The 14,506-nt window shown below is 37.6% G+C and overlaps 1 protein-coding gene across 1 annotated transcript in view; it reads right to left on the reverse strand.

Moving 5' to 3' along the window:
• Positions 1–13,879, reverse strand: part of Tmem168 (transmembrane protein 168) — a 28,552-nt gene extending 14,673 nt beyond the window's left edge. Inside the window, exons 1-3 of the mRNA XM_031381190.1 lie at positions 13,516–13,879; positions 7,710–8,961; positions 511–653 (exon numbers count right to left, since the gene is read on the reverse strand). Of these exons, the coding sequence (XP_031237050.1) occupies positions 511–653; positions 7,710–8,837 (1,271 nt within the window). The 5' untranslated portion in view covers positions 8,838–8,961; positions 13,516–13,879. The remainder of the gene's footprint in view (positions 1–510; positions 654–7,709; positions 8,962–13,515) is intronic.
• Positions 13,880–14,506: the final 627 nt, after the last annotated feature.

Raw genomic sequence — 14,506 nt, forward strand, 5'->3', positions numbered from 1 at the left:
AAAAAAAAAAAAGAAAAAAAAAAAAAAGAAACTGCAATAAAATAAATTTTTAATAAACTTAATTACTAATCTTTCATCTTTGTATAGAATTTTTCATAGAACAGAGTATTTCTACATACTAAATCTTACATTATTATTTTAGATACAGGCACTGAAATGGAGAGGTATTACAATTTGTTCACAGAAGAGAGAACTGGAAATCCATCAAACATTCTATCGTAACATTGGTTCACAGGAACTTTCATGATACTCCATTTAAGGAGGGGCTTTTCCTTTAAAAGCTCACCCAGAGTTTCTGAGCACTAGTTAAAATATAAAGATATCTATTGAGATATTTATAGTTATTCCTGAAAACTACATTATCACTTACAGTCAAGCTTTATATACAAGGATGAATTGCAAGAGTACTATATTCTACAGCAATAAGGTTGTGGAAAAATAATCTATCATAATCATTGAGAGAATGCCAACAGGCAAGCAGTTACTATCAAGTCCACCAGATGACAGTACCTGCAGAAGTTGGTGGGGATCACAATAGCATATCCAACAGAGGTTCCTCCTAAGCAGTTACCGAGTTCATGGAAGAGCCCATGAGCCATGGACTCCAGTGGCAAAACAATAAGAAACATGCTCAAGAAGATTCCATTGGTGGGCTAAAAGAAATAAAAAAAACAACACATTTATATAGTTTGTGGATATTTATATACATGTGTATTGACTCAGTATTTAACTCCTATTTTCACAAAGTAAAAAAAAAACAAAAAAAACTAACTGACAGATGAATTACCAGAGGTATGACAGAACTCTAAGTTTTTTTGGAAGTTGTAGCAAAACACAACACATATTTTTTAAAATGTGTTAAATAACCTTCCATCCAAACCAAAAACAAAAATATAACAACTCTGATAGGAAAGAGAAAAAACAAAAACCATTTCTACACATTCAACCCACATATGCATCATTATTCCAAATACCATGACTACTACTTTATCAAAGAGAGTGCTTCAGGAAAGATTCATCATCCTGTCCCATGAAGGGTTCAGAGCATCCTGAAACTACGAGAATAAAACCTTAAGGAAAGTCAAGACCTTAAGGCTTAAAAATTTATTTCATTTTTATATACTAGTTTACCTTTTAAAACCCCCAAATTCCAAGGCTACACAGAGAAACCCTGTCTTGAAAATACCAAAAAAAAAAACGAACCCCAAATTCAATTTGTCTAAACTGCAGATCATAACAACAAAAAAAAATATTAAGCACATTTAAATACCTTTAAAGCAGAAGGAAGACAGAAAAGAATTTAAAGAGTCAAAGTTAGACATTAAAAAGCGGGGAGGGGGGAACAGCCATTTATCGTATCTTTTGAATATTGGCATGACTCCATATTCTTGTATTGCTGCTCCATAAATAATAGGCCTATATACAGTAACAAATGTCAACACTAAGGAGTGACTCATCATAGCAAAAGAAAATTTATTCATAATAAAAACACAGACACACTGACCACTTTTGTACATTGTAGTTTATCAATTGTATAATATAGATTATAGTAAATTATGATCATTTAGTGTAAAATAATCAATTATGAACACTGTGAAATATGAAATGTATAAATGATTAAGTCACTTCAAATAGTCTATTAGACTATTCCCATACTTTATAATATACATAATATAAAATGTATATTACATATATATATAGTCACAAACGTAGAGGTTAGAGAGGTGATTGAGCAGTTAAGAATACTTGTTCCTGCACAGGACCAAAGTTTGATTCCCAGCACCCAGTTCACAATGTTTTGTAACTCCAGCTTCATGGGATCTAATACTTTCCTCTGACTTCTGCATACACATGTCTCTCTCTCTCTCTCTCTCTCTCTTTCTCTCTCTCTCTCTCTCTCTCTCTCTCTCTCACACACACACACACACACACACACACACACACATACACACATACATGTACACAAAACACACACATAAATTTTGTTTTAGTATTTTAATCACAAATATATATTTGTGTGTACACATAGGTCTATTTTTTACTAGAAGGGATAATACATAACATTTCTTTTATATATATTTACTTTTCTATTTGCCAGATTAATGGTATTAAAAACACTTCCAGTATAAATATACTACACTTTATATAACTGGTGTATAATTTATATATATTTCTTATGTAATACATGTTATATAATTTCAAAAGACTTTGTTCTTATGGAATTAAAATGCTTTGCTTGTTGAATGAATTAAAAGTAACTATACAAAAGATTTAACTTTTTAATATTTTAGTTTATGTGTACCTGTGTCCATGTGACTGTATGTGTACATGTGTGCAATTACACACACTTATGTGTTCATAGGACAGAAGAGAAAGTCAGATTCCTTGAAGCTGGACTCATAAGAGTTTGAGAGACACTGTATTTATTAAGTTGGGATCAGAATTCGTTTTTATGGTTGCATAGTAACCACTTTTTAATAGCAAAGCCATATCTCTCTAGCCCTAACAATATTCAGAAGTCATTAGAAGCAAAAGAATAGAAATCTAGAACTACTTTTTTATCTAAATGTTTAATTATTATGTAGGAGACTTGATGTACAATCATCAAAGTCCTAATAGAAACAATAGAAATCTATCCTGTGACTGAGCGCTCTCAAAAAAAAACCACAACAAAATTTAAAGTCACAACCTTTATAAGAGTAAAAACACAGTTACAGAAATGATCTCAGGCAAATCTACTTACTGATGCTTCCCTATAACCAATCAAAGCAGTTAAATGAAGTAATTCTATGGTCTTGCCAAGTGTGAAAACATAGAAAACTAACTACAATGATCTGTTACAGAGTAAAGGCTCAGTGGAGGCTTCCTAGATTCAAACCAGCTGCAATGGCCAAGCTTGCTCATCTCTCAAGAGCATTTCTGACCCAGAAGAACACTAATGATAGCTACCTCCAGCAGCAGCAAGAATTCAATACATTTAAACACACACACTACAAAGAATGGAGGTAGCACACACAGAACAGTTTACAAAGGGCATGGCAGGTCTTACTAAAATGGAGAAGATAATCTAGTAGTTTTTTTCTCATTGATTGGTGAGTTGTTTTGCATTTTTGTTTTTTTGAAACAGGGTCTCAGGATGTAGTTTTAGTTTGATGGTAACTTGTCATTTAGAAAAGCTGGCCTCTAACACATGGAGGTCCACCTACCTCTACCTTGATTATCAGCATACACTATCACACACTGAAAAGATGGAAAATCAGGTGAAGGGGAAACAATAGTTATGCACAATTGTAACAATATTTCAGTCAATTATGGACCATATACACCAATTCTATGCATATAAACAAGTTATCCATTCATGTCCTATTGATCATAATGGAACTGAACATTTCCTACTGTCTTATAACAGTGTAATGTATTGTTGTGCTGTATGTAAACAAACCTGATCTGTCAGTCCTAAGTTACATATAGCAGCAGCACACAGCCAACAGTAAATGAATGTTAGTGGTCCACTTATTTACCTGTACTTCCTACATATTAAAAGGTTTACTGCATCATACTCAGGACTGTCCCTCTTTCACCTACAGTGGTAGGCCACATTTACCAGCAACAGCCCCACATTTTGTGTTTGCTGACTGCATCAATAGGCCAGACAGAGTGAGTGGCATATAATTTAGATTTGTGAAAGCGTACACTATGATGCTCACAATGCATTGCTCAGAAGTTATCTGCTGGGAAATGTATCACACTCATACTTTATGAAGAAAACACTATTTGGATCATTGTCTGGAGTGGGTTAGTGAGAAAAGAACATCTACTGTTCTGATGTGGTTTCAATATGTTCCCTCAAAGCATACTCTGGAAACTTAATTCTCAATACAGCAATCTTAGGAAATGAGGTCTAATTGGAAGTGTGTGAATACAGAACTTATAATAGACTTTCAAAGATGAATTGATGATTCTTACACAAGGATTCAAAGCTGTGAAAGATGCTTCTAAATCCTTCCCTTTCACACTGCCCCCCAACTTTTACTTTTGAAATAGGGCTTTCCAATCTTTTTTTTTCCTTTATGAGGATACTTATGCATTTTTTCTTTAATTTTAAAAAAATATATCAAAAATAGAAACAAAAACAAAAACCAAAAACAAATCCTGTTTCCTCCCCCCTCTCCGGGTTCCCAATCTTAACACTACAAAAACATATGTCATTTCTTTATAAACTTCCTACTGTGTGTTATTGCCACAGAAACATACAGGACATCCCATTTTACCGTGTTCTAGAAAAAGTGATAAAATTTTGGCTTTAAACAAAAATAATGTCCCTTTTGTAATCTAGACTAAACTGAGGCAAATAAGTGAAACAAACAAACAAAAAATATAAATACTGTGCACTTTCTAATTCAGCAGCAAATTGGAAAGCTCCCTGTTCCCAACGCTAAGTGATGACATGCTGGTCCTCCTGTCTTGCTAGAAGTGAAGTCGTAGTATACCTACAGACTTCTTTGAATGCAAGGCTTATACTCCATCATATTTAGGACTGGTCCCTCTTTCACCTATAGTGAAATTAACTGTATTATGCATTTTCTAGTTTGTGTGAAAAGGGCTTCCACAAAAAGTTGTATCAAATCCCCATGGAATCTTCAAAGGGCAATGGTTAGCAAGGAAAGGTATATGAAAGTTTAAGTGAAATATTTCAGAGAGAGTGTCTAAATACGTCTAAAAATAGAGTGGGTTTTAAGTGGGATATAGTCTCCCTTTTGGCCTTCCTATCAATTACCATAAAAGCAACATAGTTATGCTATGATATTGTGCCTTTCTAGTTGACTTATTTAAGGGAAAAGCTTAAGACTGAAGCAAACAGCAAGCAGTGAACATACTACAAACTGGGAGACAGCAGCCATAGTGGTGTGTTTGAAAGTCAGAATGAGGTTATGAACTACAACAGTAGCTAATATGAAATTCCAACTCTTTAATGAAAGAAACTTGGAATGAAACTCTTGACTCATTCTGTCAATATTAGATGGAAAGCTAACAAAAAGCAAATCTACTTAAATGGAGTTTGTGACAATTTCTTAGTTACAATTTTAAAAAAAAGTCATAAAAGAAAAATAAGTGAGTTGGTTATGCCATCTGTACTTTAATGTACCCTGACAGTAGCTGGCAAACTGGTCTGCTGAAAAGTTTAGCTTCTTATTTTTCCTTGTTGGATTAGGTCTGTCCCCACTCAACCAGTGGGATAACTTTTCAGTAGAAATCAATTGAAGGATAAATTAATGAGACATAAGAAAAAAGTTTAACACTTCAGTATTATTCTCACAGAAACGTGAGTGAGTGTAAGTGTGTATATGTGTAAGAGAGAGAGAGAGAGAGAGAGAGAGAGAGAGAGAGAGAATGAGAATATTTATTAGGAACAATATTTAGAAATGTGAACTAAAAATAGTTCAATTTAAAAATCTGTTAAATCTAATTTAAGTAGCTTGTAAGAGCTGAGAGTGTAATTGGATTATCAGTATCATTTTCTCCAAAGCAAGTTTACCTCAATGAAGACCTTATTTATTTCTTTTTCACTATGTATTTTTCTGATTTGAAATTATCTGAAGTAACTGGAACTTGTGTAGAACCAGTGGGTGTTTCATATGAATGTTACATTTACTCTTCTGCAGAGTCCTAGGAGAGCTCACACATAGAGGTTAAAGGGTGTGTGAGCTTTAGAGACAATGGTTTTATAGACAGATGTGTAGAAATGAAGCTCTTTCAGTATTGTTATTACTACTACTGCTACTTCTTCTTCTTCTTCTTCTTCTTCTTCTTCTTCTTCTTCTTCTTCTTCTTCTTCTCCTTCTTCCTCCTTTTTCTTCTTCTTTTTTTGCTCTAAGTATAGTTACATTTCACAGAATACTAGGCAGGGTAAAGGGTTTGGAACCTTTTTATAATCAATTATGTGAAAACTATGCTGAATGTCTAATTTTCTGTAAGGCACAATGTCAACATCACATACAACAGTTATCAAATAGTTGCCAAAATTGGGAAATGTAAATCTATTCAGGTGGATTTACATTAGTTTTGAAGAGCTAAATTAACAAGCATTTAACAGGTGTACAGCTGACGAGAGGGGCCCACATCATCCCTTGAGACTTAGCAAAGCATAAACCTAACTTCTTCCCCAAATCACTAAATTCCAGTCTGCAGAACATAAACAAACTTCACATGACTTAAATGCTCAGATACCAAGAACAAGATTTGGCATACTTTTTCTATAATTAATACTTTAAGCTTTGCAGGCAGGTAATGGGGTTTTTATTGAAACTACTAAACTATGCTATTTAGCATGATAAAATCAAGTAACAAGTAAAACTTACATCAGATAGCTCACAAACCCAGCTCTAAGGAATCTAACACCTCTACAGCATGTACATCTACACCTGTACCTACCTACATACACACACACACACACACACACACACAAAATAATGTCTTAAATGAGGAAATACACATTTCAATATCTCTCAGTATTGATAGAATTAGATAGAAAAGCATCAAGGATATTGATGTAAGAACATCACTACCCAGCTTGACTTGGCTGATACTTATAGTATACTCTGTTAATAGCACTGTAATCCTTTTTTAGATCATAAACAAGTCTTTGTTAAAAAGCTAAATTCATACAAATTGTGTCCTCTAATTATAAAGATAAATCAAAAATCTCTTACAAGACTGATGTTGGAAAAATCCACAAATATTAGGATTTCCCACAATAAAGACAAAAATATCCCAGGGGTCAAAGAAGAAATTTGAAGGGATATTAGAAAATATGTTGAAAGTATAAAAATATACAAAATGACACAACTTTCATTAGGCACCTATAAATTAAAACCCAAATAAGATACCACTTAAGGGTCAATAAGTGATTTTCTCAAATAGGTCAACTTTAGGAAACAATCCCACTGAAGGTTACAACCTGGAGACTGACAGTTCTTTCTGAGAGATTCCTCAGAAAGCTTATGTGTACTCCCATTGGTACATATATTTTACTTGAAATTCACTGATATATGCAGAGCAGAAAAATCTAGTGACCAACAAAGTACTTGGTTAACAGAATTTCATGACCTGGAAAGGAACCCTGTATGAATGAGGCTGAGTTGGCAAAGAAAAAGTAGTTCTGACTGGGAAAGTAGCCAACTCAGAAAGAGGAGGAAGAGGGGGAAAGTTCTTGCTAGAGTTCTGACATCATTTAATTCTGAAAGTCCCTAGCTATAGCAACCTGGCAGAATGAGGAAGCTGCCCTGAGGCAACAGTGAAGGAAGAAGTTTTCACCACTGGGTTGACTCCCACACAGGCTCCTTGAGGCAGCCCACACTGAATAGAAGCACCAAGCCCAGGCAAGTCTTTCTATCTCTCTTTCACACTTACATCTATAATACACACAGCAGCAACAAATTGGTACAAAGCAAAGAACTGCACCAAGAAGAGCAACTCTCTCTTGTATGCCCACACCCCAGCCTGAAGTACTCAAATTATATAGTTTGTTACAATGTAAACAGTTTATGATTAAATTCCTTTCATGTTAGTCTCTTCCTCTCATTACAGAAATAATTGCTTTTATGGGCATAGATATCCTAAGATCTTCAGCATTTAGCACCTCTAGCTAGGATCTTATCAAGTATCACTGGTACTGACATAAGAAAATAAACAAAAACTCATGAGCTTACCTGCCAGGAGACTGCTCCCAAAATTGCTGTAGCAAGAAGACTAAAAAACACTAACTGCTCTGAAATTAAGCAAAAATGACGCATCCCTTTGGATGCCATGATTCTATCAAGGCTATTGTTATCTGCCCTGTGGTTGATATACACTTTATGGCAGTCATTTAATTTGGTATGAAATCCCCAAAGAGTTAAAAGAAAAATAATATGGCAAATCATCCAGAAAATTCCAAAAATGGAAAAACCTGGTATCACGAAATACCAGAGATGAGTGTCTCTAAGTTTAAATGCTGAAAGAATGAAGAATGTAAGCTCAATCATTCCAGTGAAAAGCACCGAAAGTCTCCTGCAAATTCTTCCACGGTACAGAAATGGCTTCCACCGTTCAGTTACTGAAAGTCCACTAAAATAAATGTCAAGGAAAGGATCACTTATCAGGCAAATAAAAAAACATGCAAAAGCAATTGGATTTTGGGGAGTTTCCAATGAAGAGAAAAATAACAACACTGAAAAAATTATTAAGTTTGGAATAGCTAGAAAAGACTTCATTCTCAGGTCAATAATGAGCATGGCCAAAGCCATGACAAGCACAATGACGCTCAGAGACTCCCCCAGCAGCATAGTTGTGCTGGCGATGGCAAATCCAACAAGCTCCAGAAACTCTACTGTGCTTAGTAAAGTAGGCCGATGGCGGACATAGCCAGAAATCCTCTCCACTAAAGCACACAATATCCTTAATACTATAGACGTCAAAAGCAAGTATTTGGTTGTTTCTTCTTTCACATCACTTTTAAAGGATGAATTATCAAGAAAACACAGAAGGCCGAGCAGAAATCCAAACCAGAGATTGGAGAGACTTAAACTTGCTGCTTCCATTGAAAAGTAATAGTAGAGTATGCTGGCGATCCCAAGAACAAAGAGGCCGAGAATAAAAATCACCAAAATTAAGGAATTTGCTGTTTTTTCCCATCTTACATAAAGGCCTAAACATATAGCCACGAGTAAGTTGATTCTGGCTAGATAGCCGAGATACCGCACGGAGGAATGCATGTTCACTTCTCTATTTACTTCTTCCAGTCTCGTCATTGCTAGATAGAGACAATGACTAACGCAGTAACGCAGTGATTTACACATGTAATCTGGCACTGGAGGAGTTCCCACACGTCACAAAAATTAACTTCTTATATTTCATTCAATAAATCCAATGTGTTGGTAAGGCCTACTCCAACATTTTCTCAGAATTTTTCCTTATAGTGACCTAAAGAGAAGAAAAGATATTTCACAGTTAATTGTATATAATATTTTGTGCCATCTTCTTTATACTAAGTACGTGAATCAGAGAAAACGAGACGTTCTTCTGAAGTCCAGCTCAAAGACTAATTGCATATATCTTAATAATTTTTTTCTGGCTTACAAACTCTGCAAGTTACCCAAAGGAAAATGCCCATGGTTTTTATTCATATTGATAAAATTGCATCCTGAAGTGTCAGTGGAGTCTCTCTGTCAGTATTAATCAGTATTAATGCTGAACTTGTCTAATCTATTCCTATTTGAATATTCACTTTAGCTTAGATCATAAGCACTTGTCTTTGACACAATGAAATGTCACTCAACTTTTAAATGGAATGAAAGGCTTCATTATTACTTCTAATTGGAAAGCACTAGTACACAGAGGTGGTAACCATTATTACTACTGTAACCCTGCACATCTTCTTACAAAACCATTCTAAAATGCTATGAAATTTCAGTCTTTACATTGTTTAACTAGAAGTAAAATTGAACTCTATATATGGTTATTCAGTCCCAAAAGCTGAGCCATAATTCTTGTACTTTCACTATGAAAATGGATTACTTGGATAATCACTTACTTTTCAAATCTAAATACGATCTATTTAGTAAATCAATTGCTGAACTTCTTACTGAAAACCCAAATACTGGAATGCTTATCAGGTCATGGTAAAGTTAAGAAAACTTCAAGTCTACTTTTTCAAAAAGTCACTACAGCAATTTCAACCTAAGTGATCTCGTAATTTTGACTTAAAATACAATAATGGTTAAAAAAAAACATACTGTGAGGGTCAATGAGATAGCTCACCTTTGAAGCCTGACTACATGAGTCCAATCACTGAGACTCAAATGGTGGTATGGTGGAAGAAGAGAATGATCTCCTATAAGTTGTTCTCTGACCTCTACAAGCATGTCATTATACATGCACACATACTGAGCGTGTATACAAACACACAGACAAGGAAGTATTGATCCATCCAGTAGGTAGTTCTTCAATGTTTTCATTATATTGTAAGAACAGATCTATTGCATATAACACTCAAAAACTCATATATTCAGAAAACAGACAGCTTGTGGTCTAGGGCTGCATATCAGTGCTAGAGTGCTTCCATAAGATGCACAAGGCACTAGGCTTGAACCACATCAACAAACATACACATAGGGGATCAATTTATTTAAACTTTCCTAATAGAGGTACACTAAAAACCACTCTCAATGGAAATATAAGATAACTTAGAATTAACCCCTACATAGCACTTGGCCGGGAGGAATGCTTGTGGGATAATTATAGGATTTCAAGCATATTTCAAGTACTATTTCTATTTCTACTTTCTTATATTCCAAAACATATTTTTATTTCTAAATCTATTCATTAGATATTCAAAGTAACTTTCTTCTATTATGTTTCAATGTAAGCACTTCTTGACATGTGGAATTAATGAAAATTTCTGGCATTTTGTTGTTGTTTATAGTGAATTTTTTACGTAAGTGTTAACAAACTGATAAAATCTGGACTACAAAAAAGTTTCATAAAACATTACTCCCATACCACATAGAGGGAGAAAAAGAGGAAGAGATCTTTAAAATACTGATAGTAGAATATAGGCTCAGAATAAGTACTACAAGAGGGAGAAAAATTCCCACACTCTGCTAAGAAGGACCACTCCACACTCATGAAACACCCATCTGTGTATCCTGGTCAACACTCTTTCCTGATCTGTGACTGTGCAAACCTCTTTTTCTTCTCAAATCTTTTGACACCCACATTTCGCTGCATTTTAACCACATGACTACTTCCTACAGGGTCATAAAAAAAGAAATTTCCTTACGTTTCCTATAGCACAAATCCACCTCTCTCTGCATCTCTGCATGCCAGTCAAAAAGAGTCCCCTTCCCTGTATAAATCTTTCCTGTTCCTGAATGCTACTCTCTCCCCAAACTCTCACTTTTCCTTTATTCATTAGTACTTAAGCATTTGTAGGTTGGCTTTTAAAACTACCAAAGGGTAAAGAAACAACAACAAAAATCTTTGTTCTCCCCATCTTGCCTACCACATTCAATTTTCTTCCCTCTTCATAGCTAACGTTTGATTAAGTTCTCATACAATCACTTCAAAACACTGAACAGTGTGATTCCCTCAGTGCAACTGCTGTGACAACTTCTGGAATGATCTGTAAGTTCCTGAATATGATGGAATCCTTACAGGATCCTCCACATTTTCTTTAAAAGCCTTCATACTGATGAGCACTATCACCTTAGGAAACTTCCCTTGTCATCTAAAGTCTAAGAATTCATATTTTTGTTCACAAGTTAGTGGTTTCTCCATGTTTCTCTTGAAAGCTGCTCATTTTTAACCCATGCTTTGGATGGTTAATCCCAACCCTAGGCTTTGAGCAATCTAATATAGTGATTCTATATATTATGTAATTTTGAAAAAGACAAATACAGCTGTATCATGGAACATTATGCAGCCACATTCTTATGGGCATTTAGTTTTAAAAGTTTTACCCATTCTGACTTTTAAACATAGCCTTAACTAGAAATGAAAACACATTTAAAAAGCACTGCAATTGCTTTTCCTTGAGCTGCCTTCCCCAATGATTTGATGGAAAACTCCAGAGGCAAATAAAAGCAGAAGGGAGTCAGTCAATCAGCAACTCACTGCTAAAGTCCATTAAAAAGACCTCAGGCTGGGGCAATAACTCAGAAAGCATACTTAGTATTTGGGAGGCGCTGGCTTTGACCCCAGTAGAACTCCAGCCTTCAATCCTATCTACTCCTGTAGCCTTCATCCACACTCTTTCATCCATGATTTAAACCTCACAGGTACTTGATTTTTCTTTTTCCTAAGCATCTCTTTCACACTTCTACTTATCTCCAAAAAAAAATCACCACCTAAATTTTGGCAACAATGACTTCATTCTTGAATGTCTTGCCTTTTTTTTTTTCCTTCTCCATCAATTTCTCCCCTTCTTACATAAAGTACTTTTTATTTATTAGATATTTTCTTTATTTACATGTAAATTTCTCCATTCCCAGTTTCCCCTCCAAAAAACAAAGAAACAAACAAAAACAACAAAAACAAACCCCTGTTGCCTCCCCCCTCCCCATGCCTGCCACCCCACCCTCTCCCACTTATTGGCCCTGGCATTCCCCTACACTGGAGCACAGAACTTTCATAAAGTGCTTTTAAGACCCAAATTTTACTGTGTTATGCTCCACTATGCAAGATTCTCTAATGGCTTTCCACCCCTCACAGTATTACAGTCTACACTCTTTCAGTGCCTTTATAAAGTACTACACAGTGGACAGGAATCTGTTCACTCCATCTGTTACTGATCTTCCTCTCACTTTTATTCCAAGCACACTGTCACTTCAATTATGAACTACGGAAATGCCATGCCCTTCTCTGGACATATTTGTTTTCCTCCTTCTAGTCCTATCTGCACTTTATCTGTCACACTCCTCAGGTGTCGGCTTACAATGATTTTCTTAGGAGAATCGCCTCTACATCATTCCCTCTGAAGTGGAAAAGTAAAACTACTCTTGTCTTCACCATTTGTTTAGAGTCTGCATTCTTCACTAGGTCACAAAGCCTCTGGGGAGATCTGTCTGTCTTCCACAATGCATGCTTAGTGAGTCTGTAATCAAGTTAACATCCAATGGGGGGGGAGTGAGGTGGGGAGAGGGAGAGGGACAGGGAGAGAGAGAAGGAGGGAGAGAAGGAGGGGGGAGGGAGAGAGAGGGAGGGGGGGGAGAGAGAGAGAGAGAGAGAGAGAGAGAGAGAGAGAGAGAGAGAGAGAGAGAGAGATTGACGCTCCAGCGGGGGAGGGAGGCACTAATAATAGAAACAATTACTTAAGAAATGCAGATAAAATAAACAGCTTTCTAATATGCCATAGCTAGTACTAATAGTTAAGGGAGATGTTTGGCTTGTTTGCTCTTGGCTTTACTCCAGCCTCCACTAAATTCACCAAATTTCTTCCAAAGCAGAAAAGTGCCCGCCCTCCTGGTGTCCTAAGACAATGGACTTCAAGACACTATGTATCGCTTTCACAATCTTTCAGTGGAAATCTATTTCTGTTCCACGTAGGGGAAGTGTCAAATCCTGAAAGAACACAACTGAGCAGTCAAAGAGTTGGAGAGCAGCAGCCTTGTTTCTCTGAGTTCCTGCTTATAACTCTTTCGGCCCAACTCTTAACCAGAAGACTCGGACTCTCCCTTTGGAGCAGCTATAGTAACTCCCCCCCATCCCCAGTTAGGCCTCGATCTAGTGAAAGATGGACAAGTGGGGCCGGGACCCTGGCTGTTCCCTACCCCTTAGCTCTGGGACAAGGCGACACAACGCGACTCGGGTCCGGGTGACGAGGGACCCCGAGGAACGCCCTCCCTTCGCGGTCGCCCGGCCCAAGCTAGAGCATCATTCCCACCAGGAGGCCGACGGGGCGGGGCCTGGCCGGGTCAGCCGGACCCTGGGCGGCGCCCCAGCCCTCCGCCGCCCCTTTGGCTCCCCGATGGCCCTTACCGGAGTCAGCGGTCGCCGCCGAGCCTCTCTCCGTCCGTGGCGAAGCTCGCAACGCCAAAGGTCGCGGAGCCTGCGAGTCAGAACCCGGAGGTGGTGTGGGGACGTGAGCCCGAGGCCTCCCGCACTAGCACCGCACGGCCTCGGTAGAAACTTTCTCTATGACCGACGCGGCCGCCATGTTCCCGCCGCTGACTCCCTGCGCTACGGATCGCCGTCAGGGTCAAGGCGCGCCGTGCGCTTCCTTCCCTGGCCCGGCCTCCTAGCGTCTCTCCACGCCCAGCCGCGAGCCTCGTTGAGGCAGGTGCTCCCAGCACTGCAGGAAGGCCAGCAGCCCCACCCTGGGCCTGCTTTAACTCCCACCCGGGATTAACAGCAAGAACAGGGAACCGGAAGATCGCCAATGATCGGAACCCGAAAGCAGCGAGGTCACCCCTTAGGGGTGGACCGAAACTGGGCCAGCTAGAGTGGGATAATTGCAAGTGGACTATAAATATATGTAGAAGGCATTGCTGCTCTTTCATATAGGTGGTATAATATATGGCTTTGCATGTGCTGATCAAACCTTCAAAGCCTTTCTCTCCTTGCTTCAGCCTGCTTTTCTAATTAAGTCCATCATTAATCCCCAATCCTGAACATCTCCATTCTACAGCCCTAGCTCTCCCTGGCCCTAAGCGGACCTTCAAGCACCACAGATGATTTTTAATTTGCACTCTGATGGCACTTGAATAGTCCTGCACAGGAGAGCCGCATTTCACATGTGCTGTAGAGCAGCAGTCTCAGGTGTTAAAATTGGTTTCTCTGTCTATGAAATGGTAACAAAACCTTTCTCATAAGACTGTGACCATACAGGGAAACGGAGTGTCCCTCCATGTACAAAATGAATTTTAAAAATATTCAATACCTGTAAGAACACGTTGTTAAGTAGGGCTTTAAGACAGTCTCATAAGCATACGGACCGCTATAAATCTATCTTGCAATGGAGAGGAGATAA

Source organism: Mastomys coucha, unplaced genomic scaffold (genome assembly GCF_008632895.1).
Source record: "Mastomys coucha isolate ucsf_1 unplaced genomic scaffold, UCSF_Mcou_1 pScaffold20, whole genome shotgun sequence".
In the NCBI taxonomy this organism is placed as follows: domain Eukaryota; kingdom Metazoa; phylum Chordata; class Mammalia; order Rodentia; family Muridae; genus Mastomys; species Mastomys coucha.